The 19,821-nt window shown below is 40.5% G+C and overlaps 1 protein-coding gene across 4 annotated transcripts; it reads left to right on the forward strand.

The window, feature by feature from the left end:
• The first annotated feature begins 1,869 nt into the window (after nucleotides 1-1,869).
• On the forward strand, nucleotides 1,870-17,542 carry LOC110508828 (epidermal retinol dehydrogenase 2). Of its 4 annotated transcripts, none has more exons than XM_021589669.3 (7): nucleotides 1,870-2,029; nucleotides 7,254-7,585; nucleotides 8,019-8,150; nucleotides 8,406-8,505; nucleotides 9,136-9,280; nucleotides 11,192-11,317; nucleotides 16,319-17,542. In XM_021589669.3, the coding sequence occupies exons 2-7, from the start codon at nucleotides 7,265-7,267 to the stop codon at nucleotides 16,413-16,415; spliced, it is 921 nt and encodes a 306-aa protein (XP_021445344.2). In that variant the 5' UTR covers nucleotides 1,870-2,029; nucleotides 7,254-7,264; the 3' UTR covers nucleotides 16,416-17,542. The 4 variants fall into 4 exon arrangements, with proteins under 4 accessions (XP_021445344.2, XP_021445345.2, XP_036822229.1 ...); XM_021589670.3 differs by having other exon boundaries at nucleotides 1,893-2,029; nucleotides 12,219-17,542; XM_036966334.2 differs by having other exon boundaries at nucleotides 1,915-2,023.
• The last annotated feature ends 2,279 nt before the right edge of the window (nucleotides 17,543-19,821 follow it).

The raw sequence follows: 19,821 nt of genomic DNA on the forward strand, positions 1-19,821 counted from the left end.
ACCTACTACCATACCCGGTTCAAAGGCACTTAAATCTTTTGTCTTGCCCATTCACCCTCTGAATGCCACACATACACAATCCATGTCTCAATTGTCTCAAGGCTTAAAAAGCCTTCTTTAACCTGTCTCCTCCTCTTAATCTACACTGATGTGGCTTTAACAAAATAAAGGCTGTATCACATCTTGTCGTGATTGGGAGTCCCATAAGGTGGCGCACAATTGGCCCAGCATTGTATGGGTTTTGCTGGGGGAGGCCCAGCATCGTATGGGTTTGGCTGGGGGAGGCCCAGCATCGTATGGGTTTGGCTGGGGGAGGCCGTCATTGTAAATAAGAATTTGTTCTTAACTGACTTGCGTAGTTAAATAAAGGTACATTTTTTATAATAATGAAAAAATGTGACATCTATAAGGGATCATATCTTTCACCTGGATTCACCTGGTCAGTCTATCTATGTCATTGAAAGAGCGGTGGTTCATAATGTGTTGTCAAAATATATCACTCATCTTGACATATACTAAAAACTGGAATGTCAATCAATCAGCCTTCATTGACACAATGGAAAATTCTAATGATTCATTATTGAAATATTATGGGTGACTGAGAAAAACAAATTGGTATAATTTAAGGCCAAGTTTCAAACAATAATGTAGGCAATAGGGATGGTGGTGTGAGCATAGGGGTCTGGGCAGATGAGATGTAGTCATTGTTTGTGTGTGTATGTAAGTTGTTGTTTGCATGTATAAGTTTGTATTTGGAATGTACATTTAAAAAAAAGAATATAGGGAAAATACAATATTATATATATAAAAAATATGATATGAATTTAATCAATTAATTAATTATTATTAATTGAATGTCTTGTCAACCCTCATTAATCTCACATTAGGTCTATGCTTCAGAATATTTGAATTGTTATGTACCATGTGATTATGTAGTCGGTCATTTTTTGTGTGGAAATTTTTGTTTTGACATTCTACAAGAGAAACTATCGAAATAATGTTGTAAAATATAGTCTGCAGGCACTTGTGAATGACAAACATCAATAAATCCCACAATTCCCTGTGTAGTTCCAGAGCTCGAGTTTTGACAAAGAACATGGATATACTGACAAGATACAGGTCTCTGTGCCCTAACAATGGGAGTCGTTGTCCACAAAGCAACAAGCTGTCTAGCTCCCAATCATTTTTGAATATTCGATGAGGGCTGTTGACGTCAGCCGCCTGTATTCAATGGAGAGACACGATGCTACTGCCTCATCCGATATAAAGTGTTTTTTTTCTTAAAGTTGCCGTGATGTCACGTACCCTACTTATATCAGTGCACTTGTAACAACTTAAGCATTACGAAACTTCTATTCAATCAAATGAACCTCACGTAGCAAATAAGCCATTATTTATTCGTTGACAAAGTCCCTGGGTCGCTCCTCTTTTCAGTTCGCTGCAGCAAGCGACTGGAATAAGCTGCAAAAAACACTCAAACTATAAGTTTTATCTCTTCATTCAAAGACTCAATCATAGACACTTACTGACGGTTGTGGCTGCTTCACGTGATGTATTGTTGTTTCTACCTTCTTGCCCTTTGTGCTGTTGTCTGTGCCCAATAATGTTTGTGCCGCAACCATGTTGTGATGCTGCCATGCTGTGTTGTCATGTGTTTTAATCCCAGCCCCTGTCCCCGCAGGAGGCCTTTTGCCTGTTGGTAGGCCATCATTGTAAATAAGAATTTGTTCTTAACTGACTTGCCTAGTTAAATAAAGGTAAAAAATAATAATAATACTATTCAACACTTTCATTGACCTCCATACTCCATGCTTGGTGGGCAAAACAACGATAAAACGCCACCTGCTGGAGGGAGACAGATTTCCCCCCGTTGGGCTTCTCTCTTCCTTTCTGGCTTTGATCAGTGGCTTTGATTGGGGGTCATGTGACGTTACATAACCAGGCTCCAGCTCAGTTCAAGGAAAGTAGGCTGCACTGTTCAGGCATTTGACGACGGGAAAGCAACGAATAAACCACGCTGAAGGTGCAGGTAACGTCACTGAAGACAAATCTCAACATAAGGAGACAAAATCCTTTTTCAGTTCGTCTTTTTTTGTTGCTTTGATTCGCGAGTGCATAGGTCGTTAACAGACCCGCATTTACAGTGTTGAAATGTAGCGATAGTTGTTACAAAATATGTAAGGTTGAAGCTGATTAAGAAATCAGTTTTACATCCAGCATTTTTAATGTGAGTCAAGGACGTGTATGTTAGAGTGCCACGATTGGCATGATGGAAACATTGAATTTGTCGGTGAATTTGACAAATGTCGACAAAATAGGCTACATGAATTATGCGAGAAATTACGGCGGAAACGCCTTTATTCACAGATTTTGATGTTCAGAGTGGAAGAGGCGAAGCGAGAGGTTTTACTCAAACTAAAATATGTCCACGAAGTGAGGAATGTTTGTATGGAGGTCCGTGTGTTGCATTTGGTTAAACAAAATGTAATTGATCATTCGCTACGTGAGGCTTATTTTATCGAATAGAAGTTTCACAATGGTTAGGTTGGTATTCCCTGCTATAAGTGGACGCACGTGGCATTTCGGCAACTGTGGAAATACAACTTTTAATCAGTTGCGCCTGTTGTAGAGCGATGGACTCATTAGTATGGACATTGCCACTGAGGGCTACAAAGATGAGCCATCAATCCACAATTCACCTGTTCTCGCCTGCTTTCCTTCTTTGAGGACATGTATTTCCATTTTTAGAGCGGTCACTTGACTATCTTACCAATATAATAGACCATCTGATATATTAAACCATCCTATCGAAAGTCACACGATACAGGTGTGTGGTTCTCCCACTACGACTCGGGAAAGCATGCAGTTTATTAGGCTACAGAGGAAATAAATTATGATTAACTTCACAGGGTGGTGAAAGTGCACGGTAATGATCTTGATGCTCCTTTCCAGTAAATATCGAGGTTCTTATTCTGGTGACATGATGATTGAGTCCTGGCTGCTGTTTTGACAAATAAAAATTATGAAGTCAGTGCCAGCCCTAGCCTTTGCAATTTTGCCATGGGGCTGGTAAAATATTTAGCAATTTCATAACACATTTCCTGCTACTCTACCAATTTTGCCTTTGGGTGGAGAAACATTTTGCAGTTTTGAAAGTGATATCTGAGTTAGGGTGACTAACAAGATGAAATTTGGTAAAATGTGTTAAAATGTTTTTAAAACATTCCACGTGAAATCACAATGCTGCTGCAACAGTTTGGGTCTCAGTGTGTCAATTTCAGATGGTTAAGCATTGCACCTGTAGTAGCATTACTGTATTTCAATTGCCCCTCGCAAAGTTTGTATTTCCTTCTCATTTAACTTCTCAAAGTTTTGCCATACAGGACTTTGCTGCTGTCCCTTGCCTTTCTCAACCATTAACAAAGATCAGGGTTGCCAGGTCTAGCTAAAATTTTAAGACTCCTAAAAACCAGCAAATTTGGTTTTCAATCAAAAAAATTGTGAGTTGAAGAATGTCGCAAGTTAAAATATTAATTGCCCTTATTAAACAGATAATGTTCCATCAATGGATGTCGATTAACTATAGACAAATCCGACAATAGAGTTTGAGTGTTGAAAAGAGGATCTCGAAATCTCTGTGCAAGAAACACTTGAAAGAACTTCAAAACGATGTTATGCTATTTTCTGGCAATTGTGCCAGATGTTAAGACTACAAACTTATAAATACAACTTTTTTTTAATGCTAGTGGTTGTGGGATGCAATAGATCCCAAATTAATACAACTCTCCCAGACTTTGGAATATTTATTTCTCGCATAGAATAGGTTGACTTTTGTACTATGGGGGATAGTAGATTGACATAGGATAGTGCTAGCGCTTTTGCTGTTCGTTAGGCCTACTTATGTTGTTGGATGGCAAAGTAAATGTGGACAGTTTTTCCAATATCTTCAATATGCACCTCAAAGCATCCTTCACTCGTGCTGCCAAACACACCCTCGTAAAACTGACTATCCTACTGATCCTCGACGCCATTTACAAAGTAGCCTCCAACACTCTACTCAACAAATTGGATGCAGTCTATCACAGTGCCATCTGTTTTGTCATCAAAGCCCCATATACTACGCACCACTGCGACCTGTACGCTCCCGTTGGCTGGCTCTCGCTTCATACTCGTTGCCAAACCCACAGGCTCCAGGTCATCTACAAGTCTTTGCTAGGTAAATCCTCGCCTTATGTCAGTTCTCTGGTCACCATAGCAGCACCCACCCGCAGCACACACTCCAGCAGGTATATTTCTCTGATCACCCCCAAAGCCAATTTGTCCTTTGGCTGCCTTTCTTTCCAGTTCTCTGCTGCCATTGACTGGAATGAACTGCAAAAATCACTGAAGCTGGAGACTTATATCTCCCTCATTAACTTCAAGCACCAGCTGTCAGAGCAGCTCACAGATCATTGCAGCTGTACATAGCCCATCTGTAAATAGCCCATCCAACTACCCCATCCCCATACTGGGGTGCAAAATAAATAAATACAGTATCTCAACTTGCACATTCATCTTCTACACATCCATCACTCCAGTGTTTAATTGCTATATCGTAATTGCCTTGCCACTATGGCCTATTTTATTGCCTTACCTCCCTTACCTCATTTGCAGACACTGTGTGTGTGTGTGTGTGTGTGTGTGTATATATATATATATATATCCTTTTTTTCCTACCCTATTATTGACTGTATGTTTGTTTATTCCATGAGTAACTCTGTGTTGTATGTGTCAAACTGCTTTACTTTATCTTGGCCAGGTCGCAGTTGTAAATGAGAACTTGTTCTCAACTAGCCTACCTGGTTAAATAAAGGTTACATTTAAAAAAAATGGATCAGGACGCGCGCAGTTGCTTCCCCGATGTCTGTCTTCACTTGTAGCCTGTGAGAAAGACCCGATCACTTGATGGAGAGCCATGTTAGTGAGAGGCGCTTCGGAGCGCGCACCATTCTGGGCCAAGGGCACAACGGCCACTGGCCACCATAGGAATGGATTTTTTTAGGGTGCATTATGGCCACACAGAGAATGTCGCCATGAAATTCTAGACATTATCAAATTGTGAATTAGATACTTATGAAGTGTGTGGAATACCTATTTATTTGTTAATTGCTCAAAACACAGAATAGCCGCGTGTGCGCACTCCCTCAAATCGTTTAGAGAAAATATCCTTTATTTTATTCAGCTTTGTTCAATTGTATTCTTCATAAATTATAAAATGTGATAGGAGAATTATGTTCTCCAGGTACATCACCCAATTTAATTATATTTACTCTGTCTGCAAACCATAATGTGTAAGATCCTGGTCGAATGAAACAGACGGAGGCCCAGCTAAATAGAAAAGGTTTATTCACGGGAACGTTCTAAAGTCAAGAATACAAAACAATTCATTTTATACTGACTTCTCACGCCCACACATTCACACACACAGACGCACATACACACATACCCACACACACATTCACAGACGCACATACACACATACCCACACATACATGCACACACACACATACCCACACACACATTCACACAGACGCACACACACACATACCCACACACACATTCACACAAACAGACGCACACACACACATACCCACACACACATTCACACAAACAGACGCACACACACACATACCCACACACATTCACACAAACAGACGCACATACACACATACCCACACACACATTCACACAAACAGACGCACATACACACATACCTATATACATACATATATTTTGCTACTTTGTATTTGCTCTGGCCTGTCATGTAGGGCTGGGCGGTATACCGTATTTTATAATCTACCGGTATTGATGCACGGACCGGTTTGGGTTTTTACTTTACCTTCTATAACGGTATTTGAATGTTTGTTAAATGTGATACGGCATGTGTAATGTCCATTTAAAAAAAATAATAGTTTACTGCGCTACTTCAGTCGGCTCTCTCTCCATGCCGCTTTCCACACAGACTTAGCCCTGCCCTCTGTCACTCAAGGAGCACATTTGTTGTTCCTCGACCACGACTCTTGCGTTCAGTCTTCATGGTCAATGCAGCGCATGCAACAATGTTGATGACAACAATGCAGTATTCACTTTGCTTTTTAATATAAATCCACTAGCGTTCTATAATTACACTATTCGTTTTTCTTACATCTGCCAACAGCTAGTTTGTCTTTTCTTAGCAAGTTCGGCCTAAATCTTGTAAAGCTGCTAATCTCTAGCTAATAAATGTACTGAATCAGAGCAAATTGGCTATACAGCCTGATAATACCAGTGTTTGTGTAGACCTAGATCAGCATGTTTGTGCAGCTGTGACTTCTAAATCAGAGCAATGTGCAATGTAAGAATGTTAGCTACTTCATGTAGTTAAGAGAACATTCAATGTAGCCAAAGATTATAGGGTCCCCTAGGAAACACTTGTCAACACTTTGGTGTCTACCCTGTCACAATAACTCCTCCCCGTTGCATTTTCATTCATTGTCCTGTAAAAACACTGTATTCAAAGTGCCCACTATTATATTCCAACTATAGAATTTGAATTATCATTCTATCCTCCCAAGTGTTTTGCTCTAAATCGCAAGTCAAATTGCAATTGCAACATTTGGTTCGAAATGAGGCCTAGATGGTTTGACAATATTGTGCAGCCCTACGTGGCAGTGTGGAAATGATCTCAAATGAGTGCAGAAAATGTATAAATGATTTTGGGTTGAAGTTGCATTGAACCATATAAAACAATCAGAATGGAGAAAACTGATTTTTGTAATCCTTAGCACCCTAGGGTCGCGCGTTACTCATAAAGCAAATGTAGAACTTTTTATTATTCAAAAACATTAACGACCGTCATACATCCAATTTTTTTCAATACCGTGATGATATTTTTTCCATATTGCCCAGCCCTAATTTAGTGCACATGCATTTTGTTTACATCACAATCAAACTTGTGTGTTTTTGAGTTTGTCGTGTGATTTCATGAATAGCCTAGTGGCATTTCATGCATTATATTATCAGTTGAAAGTTATCCTTTTCAGATCAAACAAGGCTGATCCTATAGGCTACAGAAATGTATTTGACTAACTACAAAAGCAGAACACTAAACTGCAAAGTTTGCAGATGAGTGTTTTATAGCCCAATCTATTCAATAGACAAACAAATAAAACAATTAAATCAAACAGAAGTTAGCAAACAAATGAACTTTTTAATTGTGACAACTGTCTTTCCAGGGATCAGAAGAATGAATTTCCTCCTGGAAACCCTTCAAGTGATCGTAATGTCGATCTATTACAACATGGAGGCGTTTGTCCGACTGTTCATCCCACCCAAGAACAAAAATGTCACCGGTGAAATCGTCCTCATCACTGGGGCGGGCAGCGGCATTGGCCGGCTCCTGGCTGAGAAGTTTGCCCCCCTGGGCGTTTCTCTGGTCTTGTGGGACATCAACCAGGAGGGCATGGAGGAGACTTCAAGGCTAGTGAAGGAGAAAGGGGCGACTAAGGTCCACTACTACTTGTGTGACTGCAGTGACAAGTCCGAAGTCTACAGAGTGGCTGACAAGGTAATCCACCTGATTCTTATCAACTAGTCTTCCATCAAGACTATACTTTGCTGAATTAGTGTTGCTGCTTTGTTGGGTAATTCTCAGCAAGCCTTATGGTCTCCTGTGATTGGATGGCAGTGATATTAAATAGATTCCGGAGCGTTGAAAACTGCCCCAAACTGCCAGGGTACACACCCACATTGAACCACAACCCCAAGACTGAAATCTGAGCAACAGAAAAACAGATGAGAAATCGACCAGTTCAGTCCCTCTTAAAATACCCCCCCCAGGTTCAACCTGTTACCCATGTCCATAATTACTCAGCAAAAATGTTATATAATCCTTACCATAAGTGAGTCGCCAGGATGTAGGAAACAAAAAGATGTGTGTGTCGAGTCAACGTGTGTTTTTTGAAGTAGTGTGGTAAAAGTTAACATATGTCTATGTTTAGGTCAAGAGAGAGGTGGGGGATGTAAGCATTCTCATAAACAACGCAGGCATCGTCACGGGCAGGAAGTTCATGGATGCACCAGACTCCCTCATTGAGAAAACCTTCGAAGTTAACACCATGGCACACTTTTGGGTGAGCAAATGAGATGACTAGTGCACATCTGCGCACACTGTCTTGTCTGGTTTCGCTCACTTGCTGTCTTTATCTGTCAGTGCAGGCATTTTAAATGTGAAAGCATTATCCTAAATCCGCCAATATGTTTCTAAACATTTGATGGCTCTAACCTCATTGTAGGCCTATGTCCCTTGTAGTGTCAATTCCACCCTCACCCATCAAATGAACACAGATCTGTGTACTGATTCATATTTCCTGCTAATTTCTCTCTAGACATATAAAGCCTTTCTCCCAGCGATGACTGCCAACAACCACGGTCATCTGGTCAGCATTGCCAGTTCAGCTGGTCTGATTGGTGTCAATGGGCTAGCAGGTAAATCACCCACTATGCATGACTTACTCCAATGTTCCTCAATACTGGACCTGGAGAGCGACGGGATGTGCAGGCTTTTGTTCCGGTCCAGCACCAAGACACCTGATGGCTAATCAATGTTTGACTGGCTTAATCAGGTGTTGGTGCAATGCAAGAACAAAAGCCTGCACAGAAAATCTAAGGACATTTATTTGTCACATGCTTTGTAAAGAACGGGTGTATACTAACAGTGAAATGCTTAGTTACAGGTCCTTTTCCCAACAGTGCTACACACCCTCTAGCCATTGTGCAGAACATTACCTTTGTCTATGCTGTAAACTCTGGCCAGTACATTATGCAATCAGATTTCTATCATGGAGCTGATCGATACACATGTTAGCAGTCGACCTCGAATGGGGTAGAGGTTTAATGTGTAACTTATTGTACTACTGTAGTTGAAAGTTCCAAAAACAGACTGAGGTAGATGGACTGAAAAATGGTTCAAGGACAGTCTATTTCAATACTTAAGTGACGTTGACATTGCCAATGCAATTTCACAATTTAGTAAAGACAAACATTATCTTGCTGTAGAGACCTTTGTTTAACCTGCTCTAAAACTGTTTGCAAATACATGTTTCCCTCTCCTGATAGATTACTGTGCCAGTAAGTTTGCTGCTATTGGCTTTGCTGAGTCTGTGGCTCTGGAGCTGCTGGCTACTGGGAAGGATGGAGTCAAGACTACCATAGTGTGTCCATTCTTCATCAATACTGGCATGTTCGATGGCTGCAATACTAAGTAAGTTATTTGCCATAAGGTGTTATACGGGATTTAATTAGACTTTAAAGTTGTCCAATTATTTTTAATGCTTTTATAAAGGGTTATCCTCTTTGCATATATTTAAAAAAAAGTTTCTCATTAAAAGTTTGAGATTGAATCCTGCTAAAAGGGTTTGCATCCACGTAGAAAACGACTTTAATATGCAATCTCTTTAAATGCCAGGGCCAGTTCTGTTCCTTTGAAACTCCCTACGAGAGACTTGAAATTGTTTTATTTTTATTTTTTATGACCTTGTCTCAGCATTGACAGGGCAAAATAGGTTGTGTTGAGGCAGGACTTACAAAAGTTCTGGGAGACTTCCTCTCTGAGCTGTGTGCTTGTGAGTTACTAATGCCTATTGTCACAACACTATGTATAAAAGGTCACGCACATAGGTCAAGTATGTGGACTGATACTCAACGTTGCTAGTCAAAATTGCTAGCCCTATGGTACAATTAAGTGATAATGCCAGAGAAGCCGGCGTTTGGAGGATATATTGGCAGGGGTGTTAGGCAAATCGTTCCAATATATCCTCCAAACACTGGCTTCAAAGGCATTATCACCTTTATACTATGAGTTACCAACATATTCAAATAATAATTGACATATTTTCATTCATATAATTTTGATTAATTTATTCATACTATTTCATCCTCTCGATATAGTCCTGACACAAATCTAGGGTTTCTATCCAAGCCGGCTGGTCGTTCGTTCTATCGGTTCAGTTGCCGGAAACGCGACCCAGTCGTTAGTATGGCAATGGAACATTTAGAACGGTCTGGCAACGTTTTTATCCCTTGCTTGCTCGCTAGCTACCCAATTACGGCTAACTTACAGTAACGTCAAACAGTGCAGCCAGAATAACCGCGAAGTAGCTGCATTTGCGTTTGTTTAATCTGTTTTCTAGTGACATTTATTTGGATACATCCATAACAATGAGCTAACGATGCTCAATTTCACCTGGCATAGGAAATCTGCTCTCTCGTCGGGACACTTGTTCAGAGGAGCTAGCCAACAACACAGCTAACACAATCACTTTAAATTGAAGCTGGAAATTGAAAAAAATTGAAGCTGAAATTGAAGCTGTTTCTTTGTATATATCCATAAAAATGATGCCAGCTGATTCATGATTTACACTGGCTAAGAAAAGATGCATGTCTGTCTCCTCCTGACATGTTCATTATTATGGGACACCAGAAGATCAAATTTCAATATTGAAACAATGTTGCAAATGTCGTAGACTGACAGCAAGGTTTATACAAATCTCAGTTCAAAAATCAATGCTAGTATAAAATAAATAGGAGATCATGAATAGATGCTTTTTATAGTGGAGATCGAGTTTATAAATTGCCTGGCTGGGCTGATAAAACAGTGGATTGCGACGTGCGATGGAACAGAGTAAATAGGCATTTGAACGTCATATATTTAACCAGTGGTAACTTGTGGAATGGATACCGACTGGAATGCCGTTCTAACCAATCGGCATCCAGGATTATACCCCACTTTGTTTACATACTCATCTCATATGTATATACTGTACTCGATACCATCTACTGTATCTTGCCTATGCTGCTCTGTACCATCACTCATTCATATATCCTTATGTACATATTCTTTATCCCCTTACACTGTGTACAAGACAGTAGTTTTGGAATTGTTAGTTAGATTACTTGTTGGTTATTACTGCATTGTCGGAACTAGAGGCACAAGCATTTCGCTACACTCGCATTAACATCTGCTAACCATGTGTATGTGACAAATAAAATTTGATTTGAATTTATCACTATCAACAACAAACAGAAGTGTGTACTGTACACAAGAATAAACATTACATACTATGGACTGGCTACAGTTGTGCTGGTAGGTAAAATAAATTGTTTCCCCCCACAGGTGGCCTCTCTTGTTGCCCATCCTGGATCCAGACTACGTAGCAAACAAGATCATTGAAGCCATTTTAACTGACCAGGTCTACCTTCTGCTCCCAAGGACCATGTATCTTATCATAGGCCTGAAGAAGTGAGTCCCTTTATGTTCTTCCACTCTACACTTCATGATGGGATAGCATGCTGTGTTTAGCTATTTGTCGCACTGCCTCAGATCTGCTGCACAAACACGCACAATGACACTGTCAGTCACTCCATTCCAATACTCAGAAATGGTTACATGCTCAAAATGCACAGTAATGTCATACCCCTGGTCACAAACGGTTTCCTTCACTATTCTATGCCCAGGTAGGGTGCCCTCTGTCTAGTTTTCTAGCCTCCCTCCCTGCCACAAGTTGTTTACGTACAAGTCTTTCAATTAGCATAGTCCACATCTTCCCTAATGTTACTTTTTTACGGCTTGTTTTTACTGTTCGTGACCTAAACTAGCCTGTTAGTGAGTCTTCAAGTCTCGGACAGGATGGTGAATTATTTACTGTAGTAATTGACGAGGAAGGATGGACAAACAAACATCTGGTTTGTGACTAGCACTTGTAGCGAAACCAAACCACCCCAAGCTTTAAGTCAAAGCATTTTTATACTGTTGGTGTATGTGGACCCAAGCATTTGAGCTGGGTTGCCAAGCAACAGCTTTAGTATTTTGTCTAAGGACGAATGCATTGCCAGGCTAAACTGTGAGCACTTATGAAGCTTGTTACTTCACTACATCAGGCAGTTCTGTCAGCTCTGATATAGTTCAAAGAAACTTGTTCCATGTTGTTTTTTTCACTAACATACCACATGCACTTGAATGTATCTTAAGACATTGTGACACAATGTGGTTATTTGGGGGGCACGTTAATGATCACAGGTTCTGGTTGAAAATGTAACTTCAGATCCACTATGGTTGGTTATTAATCTTAGATGGTTAATGCACAAAGAGTGAAGTGAGTGTTTTATAAAGTTGCTGACCTCCCTTCACCGTGTCCTTATAGCTCCTTGAGGTGGAAGCAGGCAGCTCTCCTGGGGAAGTACCTGGGTGCCTTCGAGAACCCAGAGCACTGTGAGACAACAAGCCTTAAGCTGCACTGATCTTCACTTCAGCCCCTTGCACTCTGACCCTCGTTTAACCCATGCCTATGGTCAACAAACTCACACACCCTCAGGGTGTGAATTGTGTTTTCTGTAACATATGAAGCCATTCGTGCATCAGCGTCACTGGCTGCCAATAGCAACATGTAGATTTAACGGTTATGTCTACAGTTCACACTGTTAAGAGAGGGCTCCGAGGTGATTTCTGTTAGCATAACATTTACATTATCCAACAGCTTGAGGTAAATGGTCAGCATTGAATTCCCTGATACCTCTGGTGAAAATTGAATCTGCATAGTGTTACTGCATTATCACTAGTACTGACGGTACATTCTGTCACTTTATTTGTGAAACAGACCTCACCCAAAGCCCTGTAGAAGGATTGTTCATGTGCATTGATGAATTTGCATACAGATACATATTTTAGGGAACTAGTGAGAGTGCGGGAGTTTGTTTTTGACTACTGAATTACGGAAATCTGTCAAAGCTGTTTGAATGTTTCACTTGGGCCTAATGCCGTTGTTAAAGAGGCATTGTGCATCAATGAAATACCTGTTACAGTATGTAGAAATGCACTTTTGTGGTTGGGTGTATTTTCAATGTTTTATATGGCCATAACTGTAAATCCCATTGGGATGTGACTACTTCAAGAATTATAATAAAAAAATGTTGTGTTTTTGTAAGACAAGATGAAGTCATGTTAGTCAAGGCTCTACAATCATTCAGCCAACCCTCACTCATACCCAGTGCAAACCTAGTCAGCGCTAATACAGTCGTTACAGGGGTGTATTTAATGAAGGGAAACAACCTGATACACAGCTGGTATGATTCTCATTGTACGACAATAATTTTCTTATCTACACCATACAAATCTTTTAGAACTTTTTGTAATGTTATACCCTCCTGAACATGCCCCTAGAAATGGGGAAACTGTTTGTTGTAATGGCAGGGCCACTTGGGTACACCCCAGAGCATATTGCATCGATCATATTTTTAAAAAATCACATTTTCAATTTATTTTGAAGGCTATCAAAAGGTCATCATTGTCCCTCCTCTGCCAACGTGACATCACAACACCTTGTCTTTGGCTGTATTTCAACAGTAAGCTGAATTCTGATCTTTTTTTTTAACTAATTGGTCTTTTTGCCCAATCCGATCAGCTCTGAAAAATATCTTATGTGAAAAGTTCTGAGGTGTTGGCCAAATTACCAATTAGTGGGGAAAAAAAGATCAGAATTAGGCTGCCTTTGTATATCCGTAAGGCTGGCAGGTACCGGTAAATGCTTACCAATCTATCCAAAGGCCGGCAGATGGCGCTATTGATCTGGAATTGATGGTTCCATCTTACGGTCCAAACGCATTGTATGCAGCTGGCAATACACCCGGTCCATACCTAAAACATTTTCTATTCTGGCTGCAAAGGTGTTGATTTCCTACATTTTAATTGCGAGAAGGAGGAAATAAACTGAGAAGATATGAGTACGCTCTTTGAAACACCATTTTCCTCCACCAGGCTAGTGGCTAATGCTACTTCCTGTTGCACCCTGATTTCAGTCAGGGGTAAACCACACTGCCGCAACCTGATTGGCTGAACGTGATACGTAACACCCGAGACTAGCATTCCTAGGCATTAGCCACTTTAGCTTGGTGGTGGAAAAGGGTGTTTTCATAAAGAAAGTATGCATATATTCTGGCCTTCCTGCCATTAAATTTAGTTAAGGAGGAAATCGATGCCTTTGCAGCCTGACTGGATAATGTTTTAGCTACGAACCAGTCCAGGAGAATACAAGTCTATTACCGGCTTCATACAATGCGTTTGGAAGGTAAGATGGAAATGACTCGATCGCCATCTGCCAGCCTTTGGGCTGTTGCTAAACACTTACTTATGCATTTATGTCAAGTACGGATGCCAATGAGCAGTTATAGAAGCACCTGGTTGAGTGGACTGCAAGACTACATTTAGCTGGATACAACAGATTTATTCAGACCTACACCTGATTAGGACGGCAGTTGACAAATGATCTGCAACCTCAAGATTTTAAATCTACACAAGGCTTTTTGCGTTATGGAAATGTCCTTGAGAAAGAGGGCTTTTAGAAGTTTGAACAAGCTGAGTGTGTCTGGTGGGGAAGTTTTGATTTGGAATGATTTCCATGGCTACATTACTTCCTTGAGGCCTTTGAGAATGAGTGAATGAAAGAGTGAGTCGTTGGCTTCATGTCGACTACAACACAATACAGCCATGACAAATACAACACAATACAGCCATGACGAATACAACACAATACAGCCATGACGAATACAACACAATACAGCCATGACGAATACAACACAATACAGCCATGACGAATACAACACAATACAGCCATGTCGAATACAACACAATACAGCCATGACGAATACAACACAATACAGCCATGTCGAATACAACACAATACAGCCATGACGAATACAACACAATACAGCCATGACGAATACAACACAATACAGCCATGACGAATACAATACAACACAACACAATACAGCCATGACGAATAGAGCCATGACGAATACAACACAATACAGCCATGACGAATACAACACAATACAGCCATGACGAATACAACACAATACAGCCATGTCGAATACAACACAATACAGCCATGACGAATACAACACAATACAGCCATGACGAATACAACACAATACAGCCATGACGAATACAACACAATACAGCCATGACGAATACAACACAATACAGCCATGACGAATACAACACAATACAGCCATGACGAATACAACACAATACAGCCATGACGAATACAACACAATACAGCCATGACGAATACAACACAATACAGCCATGACGAATACAACACAATACAGCCATGACGAATACAATACAACACAACACAATACAGCCATGACGAATACAGCCATGACGAATACAACACAATACAGCCATGACGAATACAACACAATACAGCCATGACGAATACAACACAATACAGCCATGACGAATACAACACAATACAGCCATGTCGAATACAACACAATACAGCCATGACGAATACAACACAATACAGCCATGACGAATACAACACAATACAGCCATGACGAATACAACACAATACAGCCATGACGAATACAACACAATACAGCCATGACGAATACAACACAATACAGCCATGACGAATACAACACAATACAGCCATGTCGAATACAACACAATACAGCCATGACGAATACAACACAATACAGCCATGACGAATACAACACAATACAGCCATGTCGAATACAACACAATACAGCCATGACGAATACAACACAATACAGCCATGTCGAATACAACACAATACAGCCATGACGAATACAACACAATACAGCCATGACGAATACAGCCATGACGAATACAACACAATACAGCCATGTCGAATACAACACAATACAGCCATGTCGAATACAACACAATACAGCCATGACGAATACAACACAATACAGCCATGTCGAATACAATACAACACAATACAGCCATGACGAATACAACACAATACAGCCATGACGAATACAACACAATACAGCCATGACGAATACAGTAGACGCAATCACTCGCCACCAATTAGACAAAATGACTAAAGCATGAAATGGCTTCTCTTAACATGATAAGTAGTGCAATTATGAGGTTATTATGCCCTTCGAAATACGTTTTCTTACTGGACTGGAAGACATTCAAACAGCGTCGATTATATCCTGAATAATTCATTGGATTTTCATCAGTGTTTTCTTCTTTAAGGGGTTTAATTTAGTCCCACTGTGATTACCAGTTAGGCTAGTGATCTATTCTGTTAGTTAGGCTGGCTAACAGAATAGATGACTTAATGTACTTGGTTCTAATGAAGTTCCAATGAAGTAATTTGGACTCACTTTCTCTTCTAGACGATGTTTGTTCTCCTAATAAGCTATAAATTGCGCATTGCAGTGATCATTGATAATATGTAGCCTAATTGACTGTTTTTATCACCAGTATTATACCCGTCAAGCTTGGGATTCTGCTGGGGATGTATCTGGGAGCTTTCAACTTTATGGATGCTTTCAAAGGACGCGTCAAGAAGGTGGAGTAGCGAAGAGGAAAAAGAGACAACATACTCTGTAATATTAGTGCCTCAAAGGAGATTAATAGTGCCTGTTATGTTTCTGTATTTTCTCTTTTTACTTGTTTTATAACATGTTCTTGTTTATAATTCATTTTAGTGTGTGAAGAAAAGCCTACTTACTAGTTTAACTCTGCAGACAAATTATATGTGTAGGCTGTATTGGTAATCAAATAATTAATGTATTACCTTAAAAAAAGAAAGTTGATGTAACATTGTGTTTTGTAGTATAAACCATATGGTGTTAGTTCACTACACTGACACGTAAGTATTGCTACATTTGGTAGCTATTTCACTCTTGTACCGTTCAGTGGAATACGTCCTCTTTTTGGCCTAAAGGAAAATTGAAGGTTTTTATTATTATTGACGCACTTGGTTTTTTATGTTAATTTGTTTTAAAAGGTCCATTGTTTTGAGGTCGAACCAGTGTCACCCACAGTGATAACCAGAACCACAGATGTTGAATTGAAGTCAACTTCACAGAGTAGTATGGAGGTACAGTATACTGCAATGTTGTCATTAGCGTTTAGATTACCTCATTCGCACACATGCACAATACACATTAGAAAAGGCCTAGTAGAGAAGCTCAGAAAACTGTCATGTGAAGGATGTGAAGGATAATTACCTGTGTGTACTGGACTAGTTTTGTGAAGTTCTCTAAGTCTACAGTAGCCAGATGACGGTTTACTCTACTGCCATTAGGATAATCAATGAAGTAATAATGCACATGCATTCAGTGGCTCTGTACAGAGGTGCTAGGCATTGGATCGGAAGGTTAGGATAAATAATGTTCTGTTTTGTTGGAAAATTATCAGAGTTTGCATATACAGTATTTGTCCTCTGGACCTACCCTTTACATTTGAACAACTGAGCTGTTTATTGGTTAAAGGAATATGTTTTCTGTTGACACTGAAGAGTTGACAATATGAGCTAATCATTTTATTTCAACCATGTCATGTTACATATTAATTATCGCTCTTTTAGTATCATGTTGTGTGTAACTGTTGGTATCTGAACATGATCCATTTTTAAACGTGTTTGTGTTGAAAGCCAAATGATATGGGACATTTATTAATAGTAAAAAGTTTGAAATCAAAGTCTTCTGTCATGCATTTTTTTTTATTTTATATCTCCGGTGGTTCTGGAATGATCCCTGAGGTACTAAATGTGGTTATTTGGTGATTGTGTGATCATAGCCCCATCTTGTGGAGACTTTAAAACCCGTTCTAGTCCTGTCAATTACTTTTTATTTTATTTTATTTCACCTTTATTTAACCAGGTAGGCTAGTTGAGAACAAGTTCTCATTTGCCACTGCGACCTGGCCAAGATAAAGTCACTTTCCTGACTAAAGGGACAGACTCGGGCTGCACATCACTCTCCTCGCTGTGTACCATGTCGGTCTGCACGTCAGCCAGGCTAGTGAATGACAAGTTGGATTCAAACCCAGATGTCTCCAAATACAATGGATGCATCTGGGGAGATTTGATGTGTTAGATAATCTTTTAAACATCTGATTTAACCTCCTGACCCTTCAGTTGTTACTCAGTTTGTTATCTCATCTGGAGAGAATTGCAATATTGTTATCTAGATGTGAAGTACAGTTGACTTACTCATGCTGACCTTGGTGTAGGTTTGCATAGTCTTGTATGTAGTTTAGGTGAGATTATTTTGGACATTGCAGTACTACATTTTGTTCACTAGAGGTCACTGGTGTCATACAGAGGGGATAGACCGTTCTTGGAACCCTCAGAAGCCAAGCAGCCTGAAATACAGTGCAACAAAAATTCTAGTCTGGTACCAAAAATGTTTTCTCTTGTACAGAAATGTATTCCATTGATAGTTTAAATGCATTCATTTATGTGGGAATACTGTATTCCAGAACAGACATTTCACAATGCAAATCATAAGTGATTAAGGTTATTCTCTAAGGTGTGCAATGCCCATACATCCCTTCCCTGGCTCTCTTGATGATGTTACATGCTCTAAGCAGTGCACGCTGAAAGGCTGTGCATGGTCAATCCAACGTCTGCTTTGGCCGTGCAGCATCTAAAGCCAATTTATGCTTGATCTGCATATGTGGTCAGAGGCGCCGTATGGATTGTGTGACGCGATTGCGGAGCCTCCAGAGGGATGCCGAAGCCAAAATGAGCTCAAATCAAATGTTATTGGTCACATACACATGGTTAGCAGATGTTAATGCGAGTGTATAAAAATGCTTGTGCTTCTAGTTCCGACCATGCAGTAATATCTAACAAGTAATCTAACCTAACAATTTCACAACAACTACCTTATTTTCACAAGTGTAAAGGAATGAATGAGAATATGTACATAAACATATGAATGAGTGATGGCTCAGTGGCATAGGCAAGATGCAGTAGATGGTATAGAGTACAGTATATACATATGAGATGAGTAATGTAGGGTATGTAAACATTATACAGTATAATGGCATTGTTTAAAGTGGCAAGTGATACATTTATTACATCAATTGTTCCATTATTAAAGTGGCTAGAAGTTGAGTCAGTATGTTGGCAGCAGCCACTCAATGTTAGTGATGGCTGTTTAACAGTCTGATGGCCTTGAGATAGAAGCTGTTTTTCATTATCTCGGTCCCTGCTTTGATGCACCTGTACTGACCTCGCCTTCTGGATGATAGCGGGGTGAACAGGCAGTGACTCGGGTGGTTGTTGTCCTTGATGATCTTTATGGCCTTCCTGTGACATCGGATGGTGTAGGTGTCCTGGAGAGCAGGTAGTTTGACCCCGGTGATGCGTTGGGCAGACCTCACTACCCTCTGGAGAGCCTTACAGTTATGGGCGGAGCAGTTGCCGTTCCAGGCGGTGATACAGCCCAACAGGATGCTATCGATTGTGCATCTGTAAAAGTTTGAGTGTTTTTGGTGACAAGCTGAATTTCTTCAGGCTCTTGAGGTTGAAGAGGCGCTGCTGCGCCTTCTTCACGACGCTGTCTGTGTGGGCGGACCATTTCAGTTTGTCCGTGATGTGTACGCCGAGGAACTTTCCACCCTCTCCACTACTGTCCCGTCAATGTGGATAGGGGGCTGCTCCCTCTGCTGTTTCCTGAAGTCCGCCATCATCTCCTTTGTTTTGTTGACATTGAGTATGAGGTTATTTTACTGACACTACACTCCGAGGGCCCTCACCTCCTCCCTGTAGGCCGTCTCGTCGTTGTTGGTAATTAAGCCTACCACTGTAGTGTCGTCTGCAAACTTGATGATTGAGTTGGAGGCGTGCATGGCCACGCAGTCGTGGGTGAACAGGGAGTACAGGAGAGGGCTGAGAACGCACCCTTGTGGGGTGTCAGTGTTGAGGATCAGCGGGGTGGAGATGTTACCTACCCTCACCACCTGGGGCG

This window comes from Oncorhynchus mykiss, chromosome 28, assembly GCF_057628025.1.
Source record: "Oncorhynchus mykiss isolate SJ-2025 chromosome 28, ASM5762802v1, whole genome shotgun sequence".
Lineage (NCBI taxonomy): Eukaryota > Metazoa > Chordata > Actinopteri > Salmoniformes > Salmonidae > Oncorhynchus > Oncorhynchus mykiss.

Bases quoted from the DNA above. Each gene is read 5' to 3' on its own strand.
- LOC110508828 (XM_021589669.3), top strand. From the start codon at position 7,265: ATGAATTTCCTCCTGGAAACCCTTCAAGTGATCGTAATGTCGATCTAT. The intron at 8,151-8,405 runs GTGAGCAAATGA...ATTTCTCTCTAG, and splicing joins ACACCATGGCACACTTTTGG to ACATATAAAGCCTTTCTCCC. The intron at 9,281-11,191 runs GTAAGTTATTTG...TTCCCCCCACAG, and splicing joins TTCGATGGCTGCAATACTAA to GTGGCCTCTCTTGTTGCCCA.